Genomic DNA, 22,083 nt, shown 5'->3' with positions numbered 1-22,083 from the left:
AAAGCCCCCTGGGGCTCTGAGGATTCTTGTAATCTGCCCAGGATGACAGGGTCAATATGAGGAAGAGCAGGATGTTAAACCAGATGCTTCTGACTCCAAAGCCAGCTCTTTGTCAGTTATTCTTTATTACCTTCTGATGAACAGATTATGATTATAGATGGCTTAGATCTTAGTGAAGTAGACAAATGATCTGGCATAAGGAGCAAAGAGAAGAAAAGGCTTAAGATAATCACTGAAGATAATGGAAAGATTGTAGAACAATAGTGAGAACTCATTGAAGTAAGGGATAGCTGTGAGTTTTGGGGTAAGTTACAACTATGTGAACTCCTATTGGGGTCCTCAAACTATGGCCCGTGGGCCAGATGCAGCAGCTGAGGACGTTTATCCCCCTCACCCAGTGCTATGAAGTTTCTTTATTTAAAGGCCCCAAAACCAAAGTTTTTGTTTTTACTATAGTCCGGCCCTCCAACAGTCTGAGGGTCAGTGAAGTGGCCCCCTATTTAAAAAGTTTGAGGACCCCTTTAATAGGTAGCTCATTTTACTCTTTGGGTATTGAGTTATTTGTTGGCCTTGGAATCAAGAAGACCGATCCTGCCTTAGATATTTACTGATTGCATGATTCAGGCCAAGTCACTTCACCTCTTGCCTCATTTAATATGTCTGTAAAAGAGGGATACTCATAATACTGACCTCATGGAGCTGATTCAAGAATCAAACATAATCTATGTAAAGTGCTCTATAAACCTCAGTAAATTCTAGTTGTTGTTGTTGTTAATGTTGTTGTTAATTATGATCACACTTTCCTCTTTGTCCCCCAGGGCACTTAATTCTTTGAATTGCCTAGGCTAGGCCTATGGAACAAAATGGTGGAATAGGCTATTGCTATTTTATTTTGTTAATAGGAAAAGTGGATATAAAATGGAAATGGAACACAAATGTCAGATAAGTATTCTGTTGTGTCTGTACAGCTGCTAACATTTGCTTTCCATCCAGCATCTTAAAATTTCTTAAAAATCATTTAAATCTTGAGCAATGCCAGTAAAACATTCATTTCTCAAATTAGATAATTCAGCAGTTCCTTAAAAAAAAACCCACACAAACCTAAACAACAGTCTTAATTACTATGTGCTACAGAGCTGTATTACATTTGACTAAGTACATATCATCAATCTGTTGCTAGTTCAGTGTTTGAGAGTTTCCAAAGGAAAGTGTGGGAGAAAAAAGATACTAAGCTTCCTGCCAAACTGAAGGTCTACAGAGCTTATTGTGCTGACCTTATATTTGTATGCCTGTGAAACCTGGATTGTACTAGTGTCATGCCAGGAAACAGAATCACTTTCATTTGAATGGTCTTAGGAAGATTCAGAAAATCACCTGGCAAGATCTGAGGTCCTTTCTCAAGCTAAATTGCTAAGTCTACTTCAGAGAGCATAACTCCAAAGGGTTGTCCATGTTGTTCAAATGCCAAACATACATTTACCTAAAAAACTATTTTACAGAAAACTCACACAAATAGAGATCAGAAGAAACTATACAAGGACACCCTGAAAATCTCACTGAAAAACTCTGGAATCAGTTGTGAGACATGGGAGACACTGACACAGGACAACCTAGAGTGTTGTGCCTACATTAAAGAAGATTCTGTGCTTTGTGAGTGAAGCAGAATTGTAGGAGCTCAAAAAGAAACAGAAAATGCACAAATTCAGAGATGTCTCTGCTCCAAATGTTCATATGAACTATTTGTGCCCAACCTGTGTAGAGTCTTCTGAGCTTGTATTGATTTGATAGGTCATAGTCATCCACATTGTATCTTGACTTCAACATAGTGATATCATTTTATTCCTCTTTGAACAATGAGGACAACACCAGTCACCATGTTGTAAGTCTATTTATGCCTGAGGGAAAAAAATCCCCTTTAGAATGTCTTGCTCCTTCACAATTCTCCTGCCAGTCCATTGATGCTCAGTTGTTTTCCTATCTTAAATCTTCTGCTGTCACTCTGAGGCTTAATGCCTCAATATTCTCAAAGTATTGCCTATTCTAGGGAGGGATTGATTCCCTTTTTTTCCCCATGGTAATCACTCTCAACACTGAACTCTCAATTATCCTCTCAATTCACCAATCATTTTTTAAAGCACTATACTAGACTTTGGAATAAATGATAAAAAGAAAACAGTCTCTGTTCTCAAGAAACTTAAAATCAACTTGCTACTGCTTGCTTTTTCATATGTCTAGACTTACCTCCTGTCTCCCTGCTCTTTGCCAACCTCTTTCTCCAAACATACTTTGTTCTAAATGAGAATACTAGAGAATCTTCCTCTTTTAGAGATACCAGGATGATTCATTAGACTGTTAACTTCTTGAAGTAGGAGTTATTTTTGTCTTTCTTTACATCTCTAAAATCTAACAGTAACTGGCACACAGTAGCCACTTAATAAATGGTTGTTGACTTACTTTTGACTTGACTAAACCTTGGTCCATATCTAACCAAGATACAGCAGAGTTCAAGTATTTTGGACAGTTCTTTGATGACATGGTCAACTTGGGTGTTAACAACTTATGTTGTTACTTTGTCTGTCCCTGCCTTGTTTTATGCTATAACCAGGTGGAATATCACCATTTTCTTTTAAGTATCTCCTAGTAGATAAATGAGAGAGAAAAAAAGAATCAATAAGAGGTAGCTTATTTAGAAGATGACAGAGTGGGCTGGTGAGATAATAGATAGGAGATTGAAAATGGAATTGAGAGGTTCTTTACTAGCATATAATGATCCCTATGTATTTGAATATATTTCATGTTTTTCAAAAAATCGTTTTGCATCAGTTATTTCAATTGACTCAAAACCATATTGTGAAGTGGAAAGAGTGAGTTATTTTTGTTTTGTAGAAAAAGAAAATTTATCAAGGTCTCTCAGAATTACTATTTGCTTTCACAACAAAAATGAGTATGGATGACTGTTTGATGTAGAAGACAAAAAAATTGGCACTGAGGTCATAAAGACCTAAGTTTCAAGTTCTGCCTCTGACAAATATTTCTTGTGTTTGATGTCATTTCAGTGGCCTAAGCAACTCTGCCAAGAAATAACTGATCTGCTTAGGTAGAGGGGGTTCCTCACCAGGAATAAAATAAAAACAGTAATATTTCTTTTAAAATTAGTAATTATACTTTCTTAATTCTAAAGTATCCTTGGCAAACACAACTTCCCCAAACTTGCTGCATTAGAAAATAAATAGGCTGTTCTTTTTTTTTTTTTCTTTTGAAAAAAATTTCTGTATATTATCCCTTGCACTCACTTCTGTTCTGATTTTTTCCCTCCCTCCTTCCACCCCCTTCTCCAGATGGCAAACAGTCCTATACATGTTAAATAGGTCACAGTATATCCTAGATACAATATATGTGTGCAGAACCGAACAGTCCTCCTGTTGCACAGGAAGAACTGGATTCAGAAAATAAAAATAACCCAAGAAGAAAAACAAAAATGCAAAGAATTTACATTCATTTCCCAGTGTTCTTTCTTTGAGTGTAGCTGCTTCTGTCCATCATTGATCAATTGAAACTGAGTTAGATCTTCTCTAATCTATTTCTTAGCCAATACCAAATAGTTTTGGTGACTGCTATTTTATAATCTAGTTTTAGATCAGGTACAGCTAGGCCACCTTCATTTGATTTTTTTTTCATTAATTCCCTTGAGATTCTCCACCTTTTGTTCTTCCATATGAATTTTGTTGTTATTTTTTCTAGATCATGAAAATATTTTCTTGGGAGTCTAATTGGTATAGCACTAAATAAATAGATTAGTTTAGGGAGTATTGTCATATTTATTATGTTCGCTCGGCCTATCCAAGAGCACTTAATATTTTTCCAATTATTTAAATCTGACTTTATTTGTGTGGAAAGGTTTTTGTAATTTTGTTCATATAATTCCTGACTTTGCTTAGATAGATAGATTCCCAAATATTTTATACTAACCAACAGTTATTTTGAATGGAATTTCTCTTTGTATCTCTTGCTGTTGGATTTTGTTGGTGATGTATAAAAATGCTGAGGATTTATGGGGATTTATTTTTATCCTGCAACTTTGCTAAAGTTATGAATTATTTCTAAAAGTTTTTTAGTAGAATCTCTGGGGTTCTCTAAGTATACCATAATATCATCTGCAAAGAGTGATAATTTGGTTTTTCCTCATTACCTATTCAAATTCCTTTAATCTCTTTCTTGACTCTTATTGCGGAGGCTAGCGTTTCAAATACAATATTGAATAATGATGGTGATAGTGGGCAACCTTGCTTCACTCCTGATCTTACTGGGAAAGCTTCCAGTTTTTCCCCATTGCATATGATGCTTACTGACGGTTTTAAATATATGCTCCTGACTATTTTAAGGAAAAGTCCATTTATTCCTATCCTCTCAAGTGTTTTTATTAGGAATGGATGTTGGATTTTATCAAATGCTTTTTCTGCATCTATTGAGATGATCATATGGTTTTTGTTAATTTGGTTATTGATATAGTCAATTATGCTAATAGTTTTCCTAATATTGAACCAGCCTTGCATTCCTGTTATAAATCCTACTTGGTCATAGTGTATTATGCTGGGGATGATTTTCTGTAATCTTTTTGCTACTATTTTATTTAAGATTTTAGCATCAATATTCATTAGGGAGATTGGTCTATAATTTTCTTGCTCTGTTTTCAACCTACCTGGTTTAGGTATCAGTACCATGTCTGTGTCATAAATTGGTAGGACTCCTTCATTCCCTATTTTTTCAAATAGCTTATATAGCATTGGGGCTAATTATTCTTTAAATGTCTGGTAGAATTAACATGTAAATCCATCTGGTCCTGGGGATTTTTTTTTAGGGAATTGATTAATAGCTTGTTCTATTTCTTTTTCTGAAATGGGACTATTTAAGCAATTTACTTCCTCCTCTGTTAATCTGGCAAGCCTATATTTTTGGAGGTAGTCACTTAGGTTATCAAATTTATTGGCATAAAGTTGGGCAAAGTAACTCCTTATTATTGTTCTAATTTCTTCTTCATCGGTGGAAAGTTTCCCCTTTTCATTTTTAAGAATAACAATTTGATTTTCCTCTTTCCTTTTTCTAATCAGATTTACCAAAGATTTTTCTATTTTATTGGTTTTTTCATAAAACCAAGTCTTAGTTTTATTTATTAATTCAATAGTTTTTTTTTTACTTTCAGTATTATTCATTTCTCCTTTTAATTTTAGAATTTCAAGCTTAGTATTTGATTGGGGATTTTAAATTTGGTCTTTTTCTAGCTTTTTAAGTTGTAAGCACAGTTCATCGCTCTTCTCTTTCTCTATTTTATTCAAGTAAGCCTCTAAAGATAGAAAATTGTCCCCTTATTATCACTTTGGCTGCATCCCACAAATTTGGTATGATGTCTCATAGTTGTCATTATCTTGAGTGAAATTATTAATTGTTTATATAATGAGCTGTTTCACCCAATCATTCTTTAAGATGAGATTATTTAATTTCCAATTACTTTTTGGTCTATTTACCCCTAACTTTTTGTTGAATGTAGTTTTTATTGCATTGTAGCCTAAAAAGAAAGCATTTACTATTTCTGTCTTTCTGCATTTAATTTTGAGGTCTTTATGTCCTAATATATTGTCAATTTTTGTATAGGTTCCATGAACTGCTGAGAAGAAAGTATACTCCTTTCTGTCTCCATTCAGTTTTCTCCAAAGATTTATCATACCTAATTTTTCTAATATTCTATTTGCCTCTTTAATTTCTTTCTTATTTGTTTTGTGGTTTGATTTGTCTAATTCTGAGAGTGCAAGGTTGAGATCTTCCACTATTATAGTTTTGCTGTCTATTTCTTCTTGCAACTCTCTTAACTTCTTTAGGAAGTTTGATGCTATACCACTTGGTGCATATATGTTTAGTATTGATATTGCTTCATTGTCTATGCTACCCTTTAGCAAGATATAGTTTCCTTCCTTATCTCTTTTAATTAGATCAATTTTTGCTTTTGCTTGATCTGAGATAAGGATGGCTACCCCTGCTTTTTTGACTTCACCTGAAGCATTGATCCTGCTCCTAGGCTGTCTTTTTTTTTTTTTTTTTAATCCTCAGATCACAATTGCTATTTCAGGACTTGTATTTGTTGATCATTTTTTCCATATGTCAATTTTCTTCTTTATATGTTTCACTAGGGTCTGGCAAAACATTATTTCCAAGGAGGAGAAGTCTGGGCTTGTAGAATAAGGGGAAATGTTTCTTGGACAAAGATGAACCTTTGTGAAATGCTTCTTCTGGTAAATCTTTCTAGGAATGGCATCCATTTCCTTTCTTTGTCTTCTCTTCACAAATAGTTTTGTTGTTGGTGTCATTCTGTTATATATGACTCTTCGTGACTCTTTTTGGGGTTTTCTTGGCAAAGATACTGCAGTAGTTTGCCATTTCTTTCTCCAGCTTATTTTGCAGATGAGGAAACTGAGGCAAATTGGATAAAGTGGCTTGCTTAGAGTCACACAGCTAGTAAGACTCAAGAAGATGAATCTTCTTGATTCCAAGGCCAGAGTTCTATCTCACTATGCAACCTTTAAAATAAGACACATCCAGAAACATGACTTTATGAAAGTTTAGCCAATAAATACAGAAAAAGAAAAATTCTTGATTTTCAAATTCAAGAAAATTTTTCTCAGATGCTTATTTGGGGAAAGAGATGGATTGGTAGAAGTTGCAGAAAAGCAAATTTGTTGTAGAGTCATTTTTCAGCCATGTTTGGCTCTTTATGACTGTATTTGGAGTTTCCTTGGCAGAGATACTAGAATGGTTCGCCATTTCCTTCATTAGATCACTTACAGATGAGGAACTGAGGCAAATAGGGTGAAGTGACTTGCCCAAGGTCTCATACCTAGTAAGTGTCCAAAGGCAGATTTTAACTCAGAAAGATGAGTCTTCCTGATTCCAGGCCTAGCCCTCTACCTACTGTACCACCTAGTAGTCCCTCACAAATGGGTAGAAATGAGAAGAAAAAAAAAGACATTGGAAGGTCTCCAAGTACATAAAGTATTTTCTTATGAATGATGAAATAAGGAGAATGAAGGAATTGGGAATATGAACATGATATGAGATGACCCATGTAGTCCCCCAGTCATTCATTTATAGGCATTTGGTAAATAGATGGTGGTACTGTACTAGGTCTTGGAATAAGATGTTGAAAGGAGAGTCTTCCTCCAAGTTTACTATCTAGTTAGGAGAAAACAAAGAGACACATTCTTGAAATAAGGAAGAATGGTATAAAATAAATTGTAAAGTAGGGTAAAATACTAGATTAATGACAAATATTCTTAAGTATTATAGGAATTTAAAATAAAGATGATGGCCATTGTGGTTGTGACCAAAGAATGCTTCATAGAGATGAATTGTTGCTGTTTGTCCTTGGTGGCATCAGGAAGGTGATAACCATGTATACAAGTGACTTGGATTGAAGTGAAGAAGGGCTGTTCAAGATCACCTCATTTTCCCCTCCAGAGGATCTGGGTTCAGTGGCCAGATACAGATCAGGACAACTGGAGATGGCCCTGGAGACCTGGGCCTTTGTAAGCTAAGATCTCCAACAAATCTCAGTTTAATGCCCAACCAGTGGTTAAGGCAAGCTAAGAAATGAGGCAGAGAATGCCCTACTTCACTTAGTAAAAAAGGAGGGGATCAGTCTGGGAGGAGAAACCCTTAGGGTTGCTGGCCAAATCAAGAATTGCTATTTATGTTCACTCTGAGGCAATCAGGGCCAAAGCAGCAAGAAGTGGGCTTGGCCTGGGACCTTTTGTTGGCCAATCAGTGGGAGCCTGAGTAATATGGATTTAAAGCATAGTGCTTCAGAAAGAAATATTACCCTGAACCCTAAGATAAGAAGGAGGGAAGGAGGGAAAGAAAAGGGAGGAAGGAAGAAGAAATGAATGTGAGAACCAAAAAGAAAGTGTTATGAGTCTCCCTAATTAGAGCGTGGGGCAGCTAGTTGGTAAAGTGGACCTGGAGTCAAGAGGACCTGAGTTTAAATTTGATCTCAGACACTTACTAGCTATGTGATGATGGGCAAGTCACTTAATCCTGTTTGCCTCAGTTTCCTCATCAGTAAAATGAGATGGAGGAGAAAATGGGCAAACCACTCTAATATCTTTGCCAAAAACCTTCAAATGGGATCATGGGGAGCCAGACATGATTAAATGAACAAAGCAACACTCACAACAAGGTCATAGAAATATTTAAAAGAAGGGGATAATTAAGGAAGTAACTCCTTTTTGAAAGAAAAATACTTTAGTGACCCTCAAATCTTTCAGTTACTAATCTCTACTATCCTGGGATGAGGTAATTGATATTTTTGGACCGCTAATAAAACTGCATTGCATATATTCCGAAGACACCTGACTCTCACAACTGAGACATGGGAGCAAGGCCAAGAGGTTGGAATGCTCTGGAGAGGGTAAGAATAACCTACAATGGCTTAGAGAGCTGCTGTCATTTTTTTGTCCCTTTGCAGTTGTCAGGAAATGACCAGCCTTGGAAGCAATCAGTTCCCTGAAGTTTAAACCTGAGGAAGAAGAAATTGGGCTCTGGTCAATGGACCAATTATTTTTTTTTTTCCTTTTCACATTTCCAGGATTAATAGTTGGGCCTCTTTCTAGCTAAAAAATAAACATATAATCCTCTGGGATTTCCCCCATATTCCTTTTGTCTGGAAAGCACCACATTCCAAGATCTCTTGGGGGAATTACTGAAATATGGAACGTTGGGACTTGCTGGGGTTTCTGATCATCACGTTAAACTGCAATGTGACAATTGTAGGTGAGTTTTAAAAATTTCTCTCCATTTTCCCTTTACCCAAAATGACAGAATACAATCTTTCTCCTAGGACCTGATTTAGTTTTTAATTTTTACTTTTGTTAGTTGAGCTTTAAAGAACAAATTTCTATGTTTTTGTCAATAAAGGACCCAGGAATGTGCTTCCCTGTTCACCCTACCTTACAGGAGGGTTTTAACTTTACTTATTTTTTTTCTTTTACATTTTTTCATTTTACATTTTTTTATACTTTTCTTTTTCATTTTACCTTCATTCCACTGTGCTTGTTTATGAAGGTCTTAAGTAAAATGCATCTTGAAATCTAACCAAGTCTTCTTTCATTAACACAAGTGCTGTTATGAAGGCTGGAGCAGGTGGGAAATGATATTTTTATACTGTTATTTCCTTACTCAAATTACCAAGAATGGAGACAATTTTGCAAAAATAAATCATAGTTATTCCCCAAGTATGCTTTTTTTTTCCTTCAAGTATATTTCTCATTTGTTTTTAGGTTTTTTAAATACTTAGTTAATATTTTGCTTTCTTATTCTTTGAAAAGTTGCAACCAGATGAACTTGCTTTTTTAAAACCCTGCTGTCGTGTGTTTATTTCACTCTTCACTTTTAATTGCTTTAATAGACAAAAGACTCCAAACCTTTTCCTCTCCTCCCATTGCAGGTGATATTCATAGATCATTGATCTGTAGCTGGGAGATAATAATCTGATCCTTAGAAATCACTTAATCCTATTCCCTCATTTACATATTGGGAAGATGAGGCTGTGGAGATAGGTGACATAAGAGATAGAGCACAACCGATTTGGAGTCAAGGAGACCTGAGTTTAAGTCTGGCTTCATATACTTACTAGCTGCATGATCCCGGACAAGGCACTTAACCCTGTTTGCCTCAATTTCTCATTTGTAAAATGAGCTGGAGAAGGAAATGGCAAACTACTCCTACATCTCTGCTAAGAAAACCCCGAATGGGTCATAAACAGTCAGACACAGCTGAATAAAACACAGACGTGGAGTGACTTGTCCACGTTTATACAGGTAATAAATGGCAGGGATGGAATTTGTACTTGAGACCACTACAATGTTCTTTCCACCACTTCAGTGTTTCCACTCTAGATGCAGAAACTGAACATTTAAGAATTACCTTGGGGGCAGCTAGGTGGCTCAGTGGATAGAGCACTAGCACTAGTACTAGGATATCCCTACACACACACACATATTCTCTCATTTTGAGACTCACAAAAATTGGGTAAATACCATAAGTATTATCATGTCTATTTTAAAGATGAAACAACAGAGGTTCAGTGAGTTTTTAACAAGTAATGAAATATGTACGTTTGTAATCTAAGTATGTTAAGGTAGCCAATAGTTGACCTCCCAGAACTCCCCATACCTTGGGCATGGGAGAAAGGTCGTTTGAAAGTGCCTCTCTGTCCCTAAGAACCCTAGGGCTTCTCCATTTGATCTGAAACAGAATCTTTCAATATGTGTTATCTCTTCTATTAGGATATAAAAGCAGGGACTATCTTTTTTCTATTTGTCTCCCTAATGCATAGTTAGCACATAGTAAGCACTTAGGTTTATTCATTCATTTTTTCATTTAAATGCTATTTTTAAAAATAGCTAAAATTTAGGGGCAGCTAGGTGGTGCAGTGGATAGAGAACCAGCCCTGAAGTCAGGAGGACCTGAGTTCAAATGTGACCTCAGACACTTAACACTTGCTAGCTATGTGACCCTGTCACTTAACCCCAGTTGCCTCAGCAAAAATAAATAAATAAATAATAAAATAAAAGCTTTGTCTAATCCAATTGATGTTAAATGGTTCTTTGAAGTTTGTCTTCTGGGTAGATTTTGAAATTTCTTTTTTTTTTTTTCATTCACTAACGATGGGGACTTTGACAGACTTGAATCTCATAAAATAGAGGCTAGTTTGAATTACTGAACTCTCAGGCTTATCAGTTACATTTTAACAAGTGCAGTTTGGTTATTTCAAGCAAAAACAGTAGTATTTGATGCTTTCAATGTCCCCCAACAGAAATTCTGTGGATTGCTCCTATGGACAGATATTGGCCACTCCATCTATACACAGACAATTATTCTGTGGAATTGAAATTCTTTAAAAAATTGTTTATTCCTTTAAGTCTTTATAATCTTGTTTACACCATTAGCTGGAGAAAAAAACATTTTTTTTTCAGAGACAATATAAAGATAAATTTCAGTTCTACCCGAAAAGAATTGGACTTTTAAAAAAAGTTCAAATTAGTAGAGGCTGAGTTAATGGATGAATTAATATATGGTGTTTGTTTATTTGCCTAATAATCCTGAAGCACTTTAAGAACAAACACAATTATTAGTTTACAAATGGGAAAATGGAGTCACATAGAGTTTACATTTCCTATTCAGAATATCATCCATAGGTTTAGGATTTATAAAAAACAAACAATTGGAAAAACATACTCTCTCTCTGCCTCTCTGTCTCTGTCTCTACTTGTCTCTCTGTTTCTCTTTCTGTTGTCTTTTCTCTCTTTCCTCCCCTATCTCTCTCCTATTTTTCTCTATCTCTTCCCTTTCTCTTTTCCTTGCCCCACCACATGGTTTGCATGTTCTGTCTGTCCCCTGTTCTCACTATGACATTGCTCCTCATACTCAAACAATATTTTTGGAGGTTTGTTACACTTATTTGTGTAATATTTTTCACATTAATTTGCTCTTTTCTAGGAAAGATATGGCTCATTGTCACAATAATGCTGAGGATGCTGGTAATCATTTTGGCAGGCTACCCAATCTACCAAGATGAGCAAGAGAGATTTGTCTGTAATACTCTGCAGCCGGGATGCTCCAATGTCTGCTATGACATGTTTGCTCCTGTATCCCACTTCCGATTTTGGCTGATCCAGAACGTGGCTGTTCTCCTGCCATATGCCATGTTCAGTGTTTATGTTCTTCACAGAGGAGCCCTACGTGCCGCCGGAGGGGCCCACCCACCAGATTGTTGTGGAGGGAGACATACCCTCACCAGCCGGCCTGGTTGTTCTCGTCTGAATGTCCCTCACTTTTCCACTGCCTACATCATACAACTTCTCCTACGGATCCTGACTGAAGCAGCTTTTGCTGGTGCCCAATACTATCTCTTTGGATTTTGGGTTCCAAAGCGGTTTTCTTGTTACGACTCCCCTTGTACAAGCGTGGTGGATTGCTACATCTCCCGACCTACAGAGAAATCAATCATGATGCTTTTTATTTGGGGAGTCAATGCTCTGTCCGTCCTCCTAAGTTTTGTCGACCTGATTTGTAGCATGCAGAGATGGCTGAGACGGAAGCACCTGGCCAGACAAGGGGTCAAAACTACTTGTGTCAATCAAGAGCAGAGCCCTCCAAGCATCTTTCCAGGTGAAACCAGGAACTGTTTGACCTCAGAGGTAGGAGGGGAACCTCCACACCTAGTGAAGAGTTCTAGTCAGACCAGTGACAACGATGAATGGCTTGACTCGAGAGAGGAAGATGTTTCTCTTCATCCTATGGTATGGCCTAAAGATGGAGCTTCCAGGTCAAATCTTCACAGCCCAGGAAATAAGTCCTGTTCTTCAGGAAGAATGGCTTTTCCAGATGAAGATGACAGTGAGATGATGTCCAATGGCAGCGAACCGCAAGGGATAGCTCACAAGCAGCAGCAAGGCAAATCTGTCAAAGAGAAGGTCCAGCCTCCCAGGCTCAAAGACAGCCCCCAGCGTGGAGAACTTGCATCTGCCCCACGAAGCAGACTTGGAGGGCATTATTCATCCAGTGAGCTAAAACCTTCCGCTTCTCAGGTGAGCTGTGGCAGCCCTAGCTACCTGAGGGCCAAAAAGTCTGAATGGGTGTAAAAAGATGGTAACCAGATGGGTATTAAGGTCTGAGAAAGAAGATGGCCTAGTGAAGGCCCTTCAGTCTCAGCAGCCGCAGTCATGGCGACCACAAGAAAGATCCGATCTCACTTTTGTCTGGCACATGCAAATATCCAAAGAGGAATGATGAAAGGAAAGCAAAAAGCTGGCTAAGAAGAAATACAGATGATACAGGAAACTCGGACAGGTTGTCTTCACAGATTTAATTTCGATAACGTTGGCTGCTGGAAAATAAGATTTATTTTATGCTTTCTAAAGTTTGGATACTGTTCCAAAGAATATCACTCTAAGCTCATAATGCTACTTGTTTTGATGGTATTTTGGTTCCTATTTCCTCTTGAAAGCCCAGTTATAGGCAAAAATGATTCAGCTGGGGCACAAAATTGAATTGAAAAACTAATTTTAAGCTTATCTTCAGTAATATACTTGAATAGTTTCCCTGAATACTTTAAAGGGATATCATGTGGGACCACTTGATTTTTAAAAGTACAACATACACCTCAAGATTTTGTATATTTGTATAAGTGCCTGAAAAGATACTGCTGAATGCCTAGACCCCATTGGCAACATTCAGATGCCAACCAGGAAGTTTATAATGAAAAAATTGGCAAGTTTTAGGTAGCTGCTAATCTAATTGTTGTTATTTAAAGTTAGAGTTTGGCTAATTCTCTTCTAACATGTTTAGTGTGAAGTGTCGTCCCTTGTACTACTGGAGCTCAATTGTATTTTCATGGGTTATGGGGAAGTAGTTTCTTGCATAAGAAAAGACTTATGGCTTAGGGGGATCAGAATCATTGATAGGAACCTTAGCTACCATCTAGTCTGACCTCCTTATTTTAAATAGTTTCAATAACTGTGGATGTTGCTGCGTAAGATTCTTAACTCTTGCTTATTGGTACTCCTATCTGGAAGGGGAAGTGACAGATCTCACATATCCCTCATCTGCTTCCGCTTGTGAACCTTTTCCTTTCTATTGTGGAGACAAGAGATTCAATCAGCTAAAACCTATTATAAATATTAGCTGATTTTCAGAATATTGAGGCGGCCCTCACTTCCATTGGCCCTTTCCTCTGCTGTTTCAAGGAGTTTATAGCCGATGAAAAGTTATTTGTCAAACACAACAGATCCGAGCTCCCAATTAAGAAAGTTCCTGTCATTTAGAGAGAAAGATCTGGGTTTTTTAATCCAAGTTTTGTGTCTATCTAAATGCTGGCTTCTTTGTATGTTTGAAGCAATAATCACTATACAGGAAATGTATTTAGATAGAAGAAACGAGGAGTGTATATTACAGTCTATTATTGGTCAGGCAAAGGAAGGGGAAGTTCAGGAATGGATATCTTTCTTTTGTGGGGAGAAGATTTGAAGAGGTGAGTTCCACTAACTGTTTTGCCTGAGCCCTCTATGTTGAGGTGCTTGAATGGTCTGGTAATCCTCCTTAATCTCTCCCTTTTTCTGTAGGAGCTCAGCCCTCCTTTCAGCTTCACTTTTTCAGTTTCTTCATTCACTTGTTGTCCCTGAATCAACACTTCCTTCCAGTTTGGTTCATTAAATCCCAGTTGACAGAGGCTGGGCATATTGCCTCCTCCAGGGTGCTCCATTCTTGCAGTTACTACTTCTCCTCTTAGTCTCGGAAAGGCTGTGTATGTCCCTCTTCAAAAACTCCCTGACATTGACTCAAGTGTACCTTCCAGATCAAAAACCGAAATAGCCCCAAATATCTCTCAGGAATGAGAATGAATGGTTGTCACTCTGAAATAAAAACACAAGGATGCCCGGCAGTTATCAACCTCTTGTCCTGCAGTACCTAGAAAAACGAGGGACAGAAAAATTATGGGACCTAAGATCACACAGTCAAAGACAGACCTTGGAGTCACACTTGACTCCCATGAAATTTGAACCTAAGAGCTCCTTCTACCAAACTATGATGCCTTCCAAAGACATTGATCCATGTGCCATCTGGATACTTAATGGCTCTGGCAAATCTTTTATTCAATTTCCTCATCTGTAAAATGGGACTAATAACACTGGCAGTGATACTTTCTGGGTTGTATGACTACCGTGAGCAAGTCACTCAAAGTCACTTAACCTCCTAACATTGGTTTCTTTTTCTGTAAAATATGGATAACAGTAGCATTTCCTATCTTGTGAAGAAAGTCCTTGTAAGTCTTGAAGAGCTGTATAAACATAACCTGTTCTTATTATTGTTTTCATCACTGAATTTCTATATGCCTCACTTGCCTTTTTTGTAAAATGGGATTAATAAGAACACTTACTTCTCAGGGTCATTCAAGTGAGATAATGATTGTAAAGTACTTAACACAGTGACTGGTATATAATAAGCTGTCATCATCGTTGTATCATTAATAGAAAGCCCATTAGCTTTTGGATTATCCAGACTTTTAGAAACCAACATTAATAATTGAATTGTAATATTACAATGTAAGCCACAAAGCTCACCTACTTAAATATATTATATTGCAGCATGACAGAATGGTAGAGGACAAACAGATGAATTTTTAAAAAGCATATCTTATACTGTTAAATATGGTAGATGAATAAATAATACATGGGGTTTGAGATAATCCAGAGACTACTTATCTTTCTATATTGTCTTCTATAGTGTTTCAGTCATGTCTGATTCTTCTCGACTCCATTTGGGGTTTTCTTAGCAAAGACAATGGAGTGGTTTGCTATTTCCTTCTCCAGCCCTCTTATAGATGAGGAAACTGAGGCAAACAGGGTGACTTGCACATAGTCACACAGCTATCTTTAAATGACTGCAGTGTTTACTGTGGAAGGATTTGGTCTTGCTATTGAGTGTTGTAATACTGTTTATCTTATTAGTTTAATCTTTTGGATATTAATTCTGTGGTTAATGGGCAAGAAATCTCCTAAAATCATTGAAGCATATGATTAAAACTGGCCATCAGGATATGGAAGCAATATTCCCCAAAGACTCCTCATGCATGTAGATCCATTTGACCATGGGCACCTTTTACATCAGAGGATAAAATAAGTATACAAATGCACATATAGTATATATAGATTATAGATACATTTGTTTAGTAAGTATCTGAGGCTGAATTTGAACTCAGGTTCCCTGGTACTCCATCCACTGTGATATCTGTTGCATATTAAACAATTATGAAGTACTACCTCATACCCATCAGATGGGCTAAGATGACCAAAAAAAAAAAAGTGAATGAGAAATGCTGGAGGGTAAGTGGGAAAATAGATTCACTAATGTCCTGTTGATGTATCTGTGAACTCATCCAATAATTCAAAACAAATATATGTACAGTCTGTATAGTTATTATATATAATAGTGTTATGTGTGTGTGTGTGAAGGATTTGTGTGTGGGGGGGCAGATTGCATGTTTGATCATGAGTCCTTTGGGATCATGGTGGTCATTTTATAGACCAAAGTTATTAAGTCTTTCAAAGTTGATAATCTTTACAATTTTGCTGTTAATGTAAATTAAATAGTGTTCTGTTTTTGCTGACTTCACTTTGCATCAGGTCATGCAAGTCATCCTAGGTTGTTCTGAAACCATCCCCATCATCATTTCCAACAGCACAATAGTTTTCTGTTATAATCATGTACCACAGCTTGTTCAGCCATTCCTCAATTCATGGACATATCCTATATGTCCAATCTTTTGCCACCACAAAAGAGCTGCTATAACTACTTTTGCACATTGGAGTCCTTTCCCTCTTTCTTTAATATCTTTGGGTTATAAATTTAATAGGAGTATCACTGGGTCAGAGGTATGCAAGGTATAATAGCTTTGGAGGCATAATTCCAAATTGCTTTCCAGAATTATTGGTTGAGTTTACAGGTTAACAGGGCATTAATATATCCTATTTTTCCGCTTAACCTCCAGCATTTATCATTTACTATTTTTCATCATCTGATGGGTATGAAGGAATACTTAAGAGTTGTTTTAATTTGCATTAGGTGGTTCAGTGGAAGGAACACAGGCTTGGGGTCAGGAAGACCTGAGTTCAAATGTGTCCTCAGTCTCTTATGAGCTGAACAAGTCATTTAACCCTATTTACCTCAGTTCCTCATCTGTAAAGTAATCTGGAGAAGGAAATGGCAAACCACTCCAGTATCTTTGCAAAGAAACCTCCAAATGGGGTCATGAAGAGTTGGACATTTAAGAGCATTTTTTCATATGACAATTGATAGCTTTGATGTCTTTCTCTGAAAACTGCTTATTTACATCCTTTGACTATGTATTATAGTCAATGTGTGCTACATAGGGAATATAATTATAAAGAGAATGTTAGAGCTTTATTTTTAAAGAAAAAAATTGAAGTTCATAAATCCCTCAAAAGTAGCTTGGGCATAAGAGATCCATATTGGGAATACTTCTGAATTACTACAATGGAGGGTAAATAAGATTAATAAGAATTTCTTGGGTGCTTATGACATACCAGGGAACTCTCCAATTTTATGAATGACTATTAGTGAGTAATTGGACATATAATGATGTATGTGGGGGGGACTGATATTTATTCACCTTCACCACTGTAGTCTTGATAATGGTGTCAAGATTATGACATCATAATCTTTGGTATCAAACGTATTTTTGAGCACTTCTAGGAAAAGAAACTCTTCAGCCTTTTTCAAAGTCCTATTTTATTTTTATTTTTATTTTTTTTAATTTAATAGCCTTTTATTTACAGGATATATACATGGGTAACTTTACAGCATTAACAATTGCCAAACCTCTTGTTCCAATTTTTCACCTCTTACCCCCCCACCCCCTCCCCTAGATAGCAGGATGACCAGTAGATGTTAAATATATTAAAATATAACTTAGATACATAATAAGTATACATGACCAAAACATTATTTTGCTGTACAAAAAGAATCAGACTCTGAATTATTGTACAATTAGCTTGTGAAGGAAATCAAAAATGCAGGTGTGCATAAATATAGGGATTGGGAATTCAATGTAATGGTTTTTAGTCATCTCCCAGAGTTCTTTTTCTGGGTATAGCTGGTTCAGTTCATTACTGCTCCATTAGAAATGATTTGGTTGATCTTGTTGCTGAGGATGGCCTGATCCATCAGAACTGGTCATCATCTAGTATTGTTATTGAAGTATATAATGATCTCCTGGTCCTGAAAGTCCTATTTTAAACCAAAATACTCAACCTGTAAAAATCATGCATTTATTCCTATTTTCTCTTTTCCCCTTACCTTTCCACAATCTGTCCTATATACTTGAAATATATTCTTTATTCACTTCCACCTCTTGGAACCCTTAGTATTCTTCCAGGCCCAGCCCTTTTACATTTCTGTTCCACCCAAGTTCAGAATATCTTTCTATCAAAATTATATTGTATTTTATTTGGTATACACCAATTTATATACATGTTGTTTCCTCCAGTTAGACTGTAAACTTCTTGAGAGCAGAGACTATTTCCTGTTTTGTCTTTGTATTCCTAGTACCCAGAGCAATATTTGTTATAAAGTGGATACTTAATAAATGTTCATTGGTTGATTGGCTTTAAAAATAAATCTTTTTTTTTATTTAACCTACTCTATAGGTGAAGGTAGAACAATAATTAGAAACATTCTGAGCAAGGTAAAGAGGTGGAGGTGGAGAGATGGAAGTTGATGTCTAGAATAACACGAGAAAGGATTCTTGCCCCTTTGAAAGTTGGAGGCAAAGGTAAGCTTTGGAGAGGAGATACCATAGTGAGGGGAAACTGAGTTGGCGGCTATACTGGATAACTGTTATAGGACATAGGGTAGATCTTATACGCTGAGATTTTGGAAATGGGATAGCAGAAGAACTACAGATGTAGGAACAATGGGAATTCCCTACAAATCTGGGTAAATCTGGGACATTGATCCTATGTTATTACAGCTCGGGGGAAAATATATTTCATGGACATTGGACTTTAGAGAGAAGTGCAAAGTCACCCAAAGGTGTTTTATAGTCCTTATAATGTAATTTCACTTTTTTCTACATACTGTTATGTAATGTTGTATTATTCCTATAAATAGGTCTTTGTTGAACTAGATTTAGAGCTTCTTGAGAGCAGAAATTGCCACCTGGCCTTCCTTAGCATCTCCTATCACCCCTTAAATAGGGCTGAGCACATAGTAGTATTTTTAAAATGATTTCTTAACTCATTGACTAATCTCATTGAAAGAGAAGTACACTTGGCCAAGTGTACCTGCTACCTTGCTACTCAGGAACCAAACAAAGCAGTTCTAAAGTCAGAACTACAGTATTTTCTCCTTTTTATTCTACTGTGAGAAGACAAAAGAAAGGGGATGTTTAATAGGTAAATTGAGGTCAATGTCCAATTTTTCCCTTCCTTTTGTCTCTTGAAACGTTTGTTTCTCTTCAAGGCCTAACTCATGATACCTCATCAAAGAAGCCTTGTTTGAGTCCTTTCCTTGGTTAGTGCTCCCTTTTCTAGCTACTGGGTATTTCTGTTTTATATAGTAACTTAGTTGTGAACATGCTGTATACTTGCCAGTAAAAGGTAAACTTATTGAGAGCAAGGATGGCCTCAATCTGTCATATGTGTTCCCAGTGTCTAAGACTGTCTGCAGCCTAGTAGGAACTTAATACCTTCTAGTTGATTTGATTATTTTTGATTTTATGTAATTTTAAGTTAATTTTTGAAAATTTTCTTTGATTCTCTGTAAATCCTAGAACTTTTCAAAAATGATCATGAATATTTCTCTCTTGAGAAAAAAAAAGTGCTATTCAATTCCATTCAACTTATGTATGGCACAAAGGAGAATACAAAAGAGAACATAGTGTGGTCATTCAGTGGTGGTCTTCAATGAACTTTGTTTAACTAGTAATGGGCAAATAATCCATGTACATAATAATACAATGGAGACTTATTGTCCTGGGTGAGGGTATGACCTATTATGAAAGTTAGGAGTGAGGGACCACTTCCAGGGAAGGGAAGACAATGAGAGGGGTGATGTTAGAGTCAAGCCTGAATATATAAACAGAGATTTCAATTGGGAGAGATGTGAGGGGTAGAGTATTACAAAAATAGGGAATAAAAACATGAATAAGGATGGGGGCAGACAAAAAAGAGGAGGGAAAAGACAGAATGTACTCTTAAGATTTTTCCTACAATGCACCAGAAAGCTCTTAATTCTGGAAACTCAATTTATTCTTGGACTCCAACACTGGAAATATCCTCTATCTCTGTGGCCCCTGCCTTTGATTGACTGGTTTCTCCCAGAAGCTCCATTTTAAAGAAGAAGCCCAGACCATCCATGTCCTCATTCATCGTCAGTCTATGCTCCATACTCTTCTGGACTTCCTCTATGAATCTTTCCCAACCCCTCCAGGTTTTCCCTAGACAGATACCTTTATCTCTATCACTACCCCCTTTCAGCTATCTTTTATTTGTTGTCTTTCCCCTCGACTATATACTTCTTGAGAACAGGGATTATATATTTTTTCTACTTGTATTGCATTCTCAACCCTTAACATAGTTCCTGGAGCATAGTAAGAACTTAGTAAATGTTTTTTGACTTGTTGGCATTGTTATTGTTGACTTGTTGGTAAAACATAGGGTTTGTGAAGGAAAAATGTGAAAAAAAAAGACTATAAAGGAAGGTTGAATCTAAATTGTGGATAGCATTTAGGTCAGGGATTATTTCATTTTGGGTTTTTATCCATAACTCTTAGCACAGACATCACTTTCATCATTCTTCTTTTCTGCCCCCAAAATATAAGTTTCCTTAGAACTGGAGTAATTTCATTTTTGTTTTTGTATCCTTAATCACTAGAATAACCTCTGACATGAAATGTATGATGAATAAATATAATGTATGATGAATAAATATTTTTTTTGAAAAAATTGATGATCAAATGATGGACAGAATATAATACACCCAGAGAAGGAACATTGGGAAATGAAAACTACTTATTTTTGTTTTTCTTCCCAGGCTATTTTTTGCCTTCTGAATCCAATTCTTCTTGTGCAACAATATGGTTCTGCACACATATATTGTATCTAGGATATACTATAACATAGTTAACATATATAAGACTGCCTGCCATCTAGAGGAGGGAGTGGAAGAAGAGAAGGGAAAAGTTGGAATAGAAGTGAGTGCAAGGGATAATGTTGTAAAAAAAAAAAAAAACCATGCATATATTGTCAATAAAAAGTTATAATAAAAAAAGAAAAATGGATGATCAGACTTATGTATCAGGTAATCAATATGGCAGAGATATATAGTAGAAAGAATAGAGGCAGAAAGAATTAAGATGGAGAACAGGTACAAGACTACTTTTATTTTATTTTTTTTTATTTAATAACCTTTTATTTACAGGTTATATGTATGGGTAACTTTACAACATTGACAATTGCCAAACCTCTTGTTCCAATTTGTCCCCTCCTTCCCTCCACCCCCTCCCCCAGATGGTAGGATGATCAGTAGATGTTAAATATATTAAAATATAAATTAGATACACAATAAGTATATATGACCAAACCGTTATTTTGCTGTACAAAAAGAATCAGACTCTGAAATATTGTACAATTAGCTTGTGAAGGAAATCAAAAATGCAGGTGGGCGTAAATATAGGGATTGGGAATTCAATGTAATGGTTTTTAGTCATCTCCCAGAGTTCTTTCTCTGGGCGTAGCTGGTTCAGTTCATTACTGCTCCATTGGAAATGATTTGGTTGATCTCATTGCTGAGGATGGCCAGGTTCATCAGAACTGGTCATCATATAGTATTGATCTCCTGGTCCTGCTCATTTCACTCACCATCAGTTCGTGCAAGTCTCTCCAGGCCTTTCTGAAATCATCCTGTTGGTCATTTCTTACAGAACAATAATATTCCATAATATTCATATACCACAATTTATTCAGCCATTCTCCAACTGATGGGCATCCACTCAGTTTCCAGTTTCTAGCCACTACAAAAAGGGCTCCCACAAACATTCGTGCACATACAGGTCCCTTTCCCTTCTTTAAGATCTCTTTGGGATATAAGCCCAGTAGTAACACTGCTGGATCAAAGGGTATGCACAGTTTGATAACTTTTTGAGCATAGTTCCAAACTACTCTCCAGAATGGTTGGATTCATTCACAACTCCACCAACAATGCATCAATGTCCCAGTTTTCCCGCATCCCCTCCAACAATCATCATTATTTTTTCCTGTTATCTTAGCCAATCTGGCAGGTGTGTAGTGGTATCTTAGAGTTGTCTTAATTTGCATTTCTCTGATTAATAATGATTTGGAGCATCTTTTTATATGACTAGAAATAGTTTCAATTTCTTCATCTGAGAATTGTACAAGACTACTTTTAACAAAGCTATCAATAATTCCCTAAATTAGAGTGATGATAGGACATGGCCTG

General features: G+C 36.5%; 1 protein-coding gene across 1 annotated transcript; it reads left to right on the top strand.

The window, feature by feature from the left end:
* Positions 1-8,157: 8,157 nt before the first annotated feature.
* On the top strand, positions 8,158-15,400 carry GJD4 (gap junction protein delta 4). The gene is made up of 2 exons (XM_031939651.1): positions 8,158-8,817; positions 11,545-15,400. The coding sequence occupies exons 1-2, from the start codon at positions 8,754-8,756 to the stop codon at positions 12,687-12,689; spliced, it is 1,209 nt and encodes a 402-aa protein (XP_031795511.1). The 5' UTR covers positions 8,158-8,753; the 3' UTR covers positions 12,690-15,400.
* The last annotated feature ends 6,683 nt before the right edge of the window (positions 15,401-22,083 follow it).

This window comes from Sarcophilus harrisii, chromosome 5 (assembly GCF_902635505.1).
Source record: "Sarcophilus harrisii chromosome 5, mSarHar1.11, whole genome shotgun sequence".
Taxonomy (NCBI): domain Eukaryota; kingdom Metazoa; phylum Chordata; class Mammalia; order Dasyuromorphia; family Dasyuridae; genus Sarcophilus; species Sarcophilus harrisii.
The sequence above is the reverse complement of the archived record's forward strand: the minus strand, read 5'-3'. Positions and strand labels throughout refer to the sequence as shown.

Bases quoted from the DNA above. Each gene is read 5' to 3' on its own strand.
- GJD4 (XM_031939651.1), top strand. From the start codon at position 8,754: ATGGAACGTTGGGACTTGCTGGGGTTTCTGATCATCACGTTAAACTGC. The intron at 8,818-11,544 runs GTGAGTTTTAAA...GCTCTTTTCTAG, and splicing joins CTGCAATGTGACAATTGTAG to GAAAGATATGGCTCATTGTC.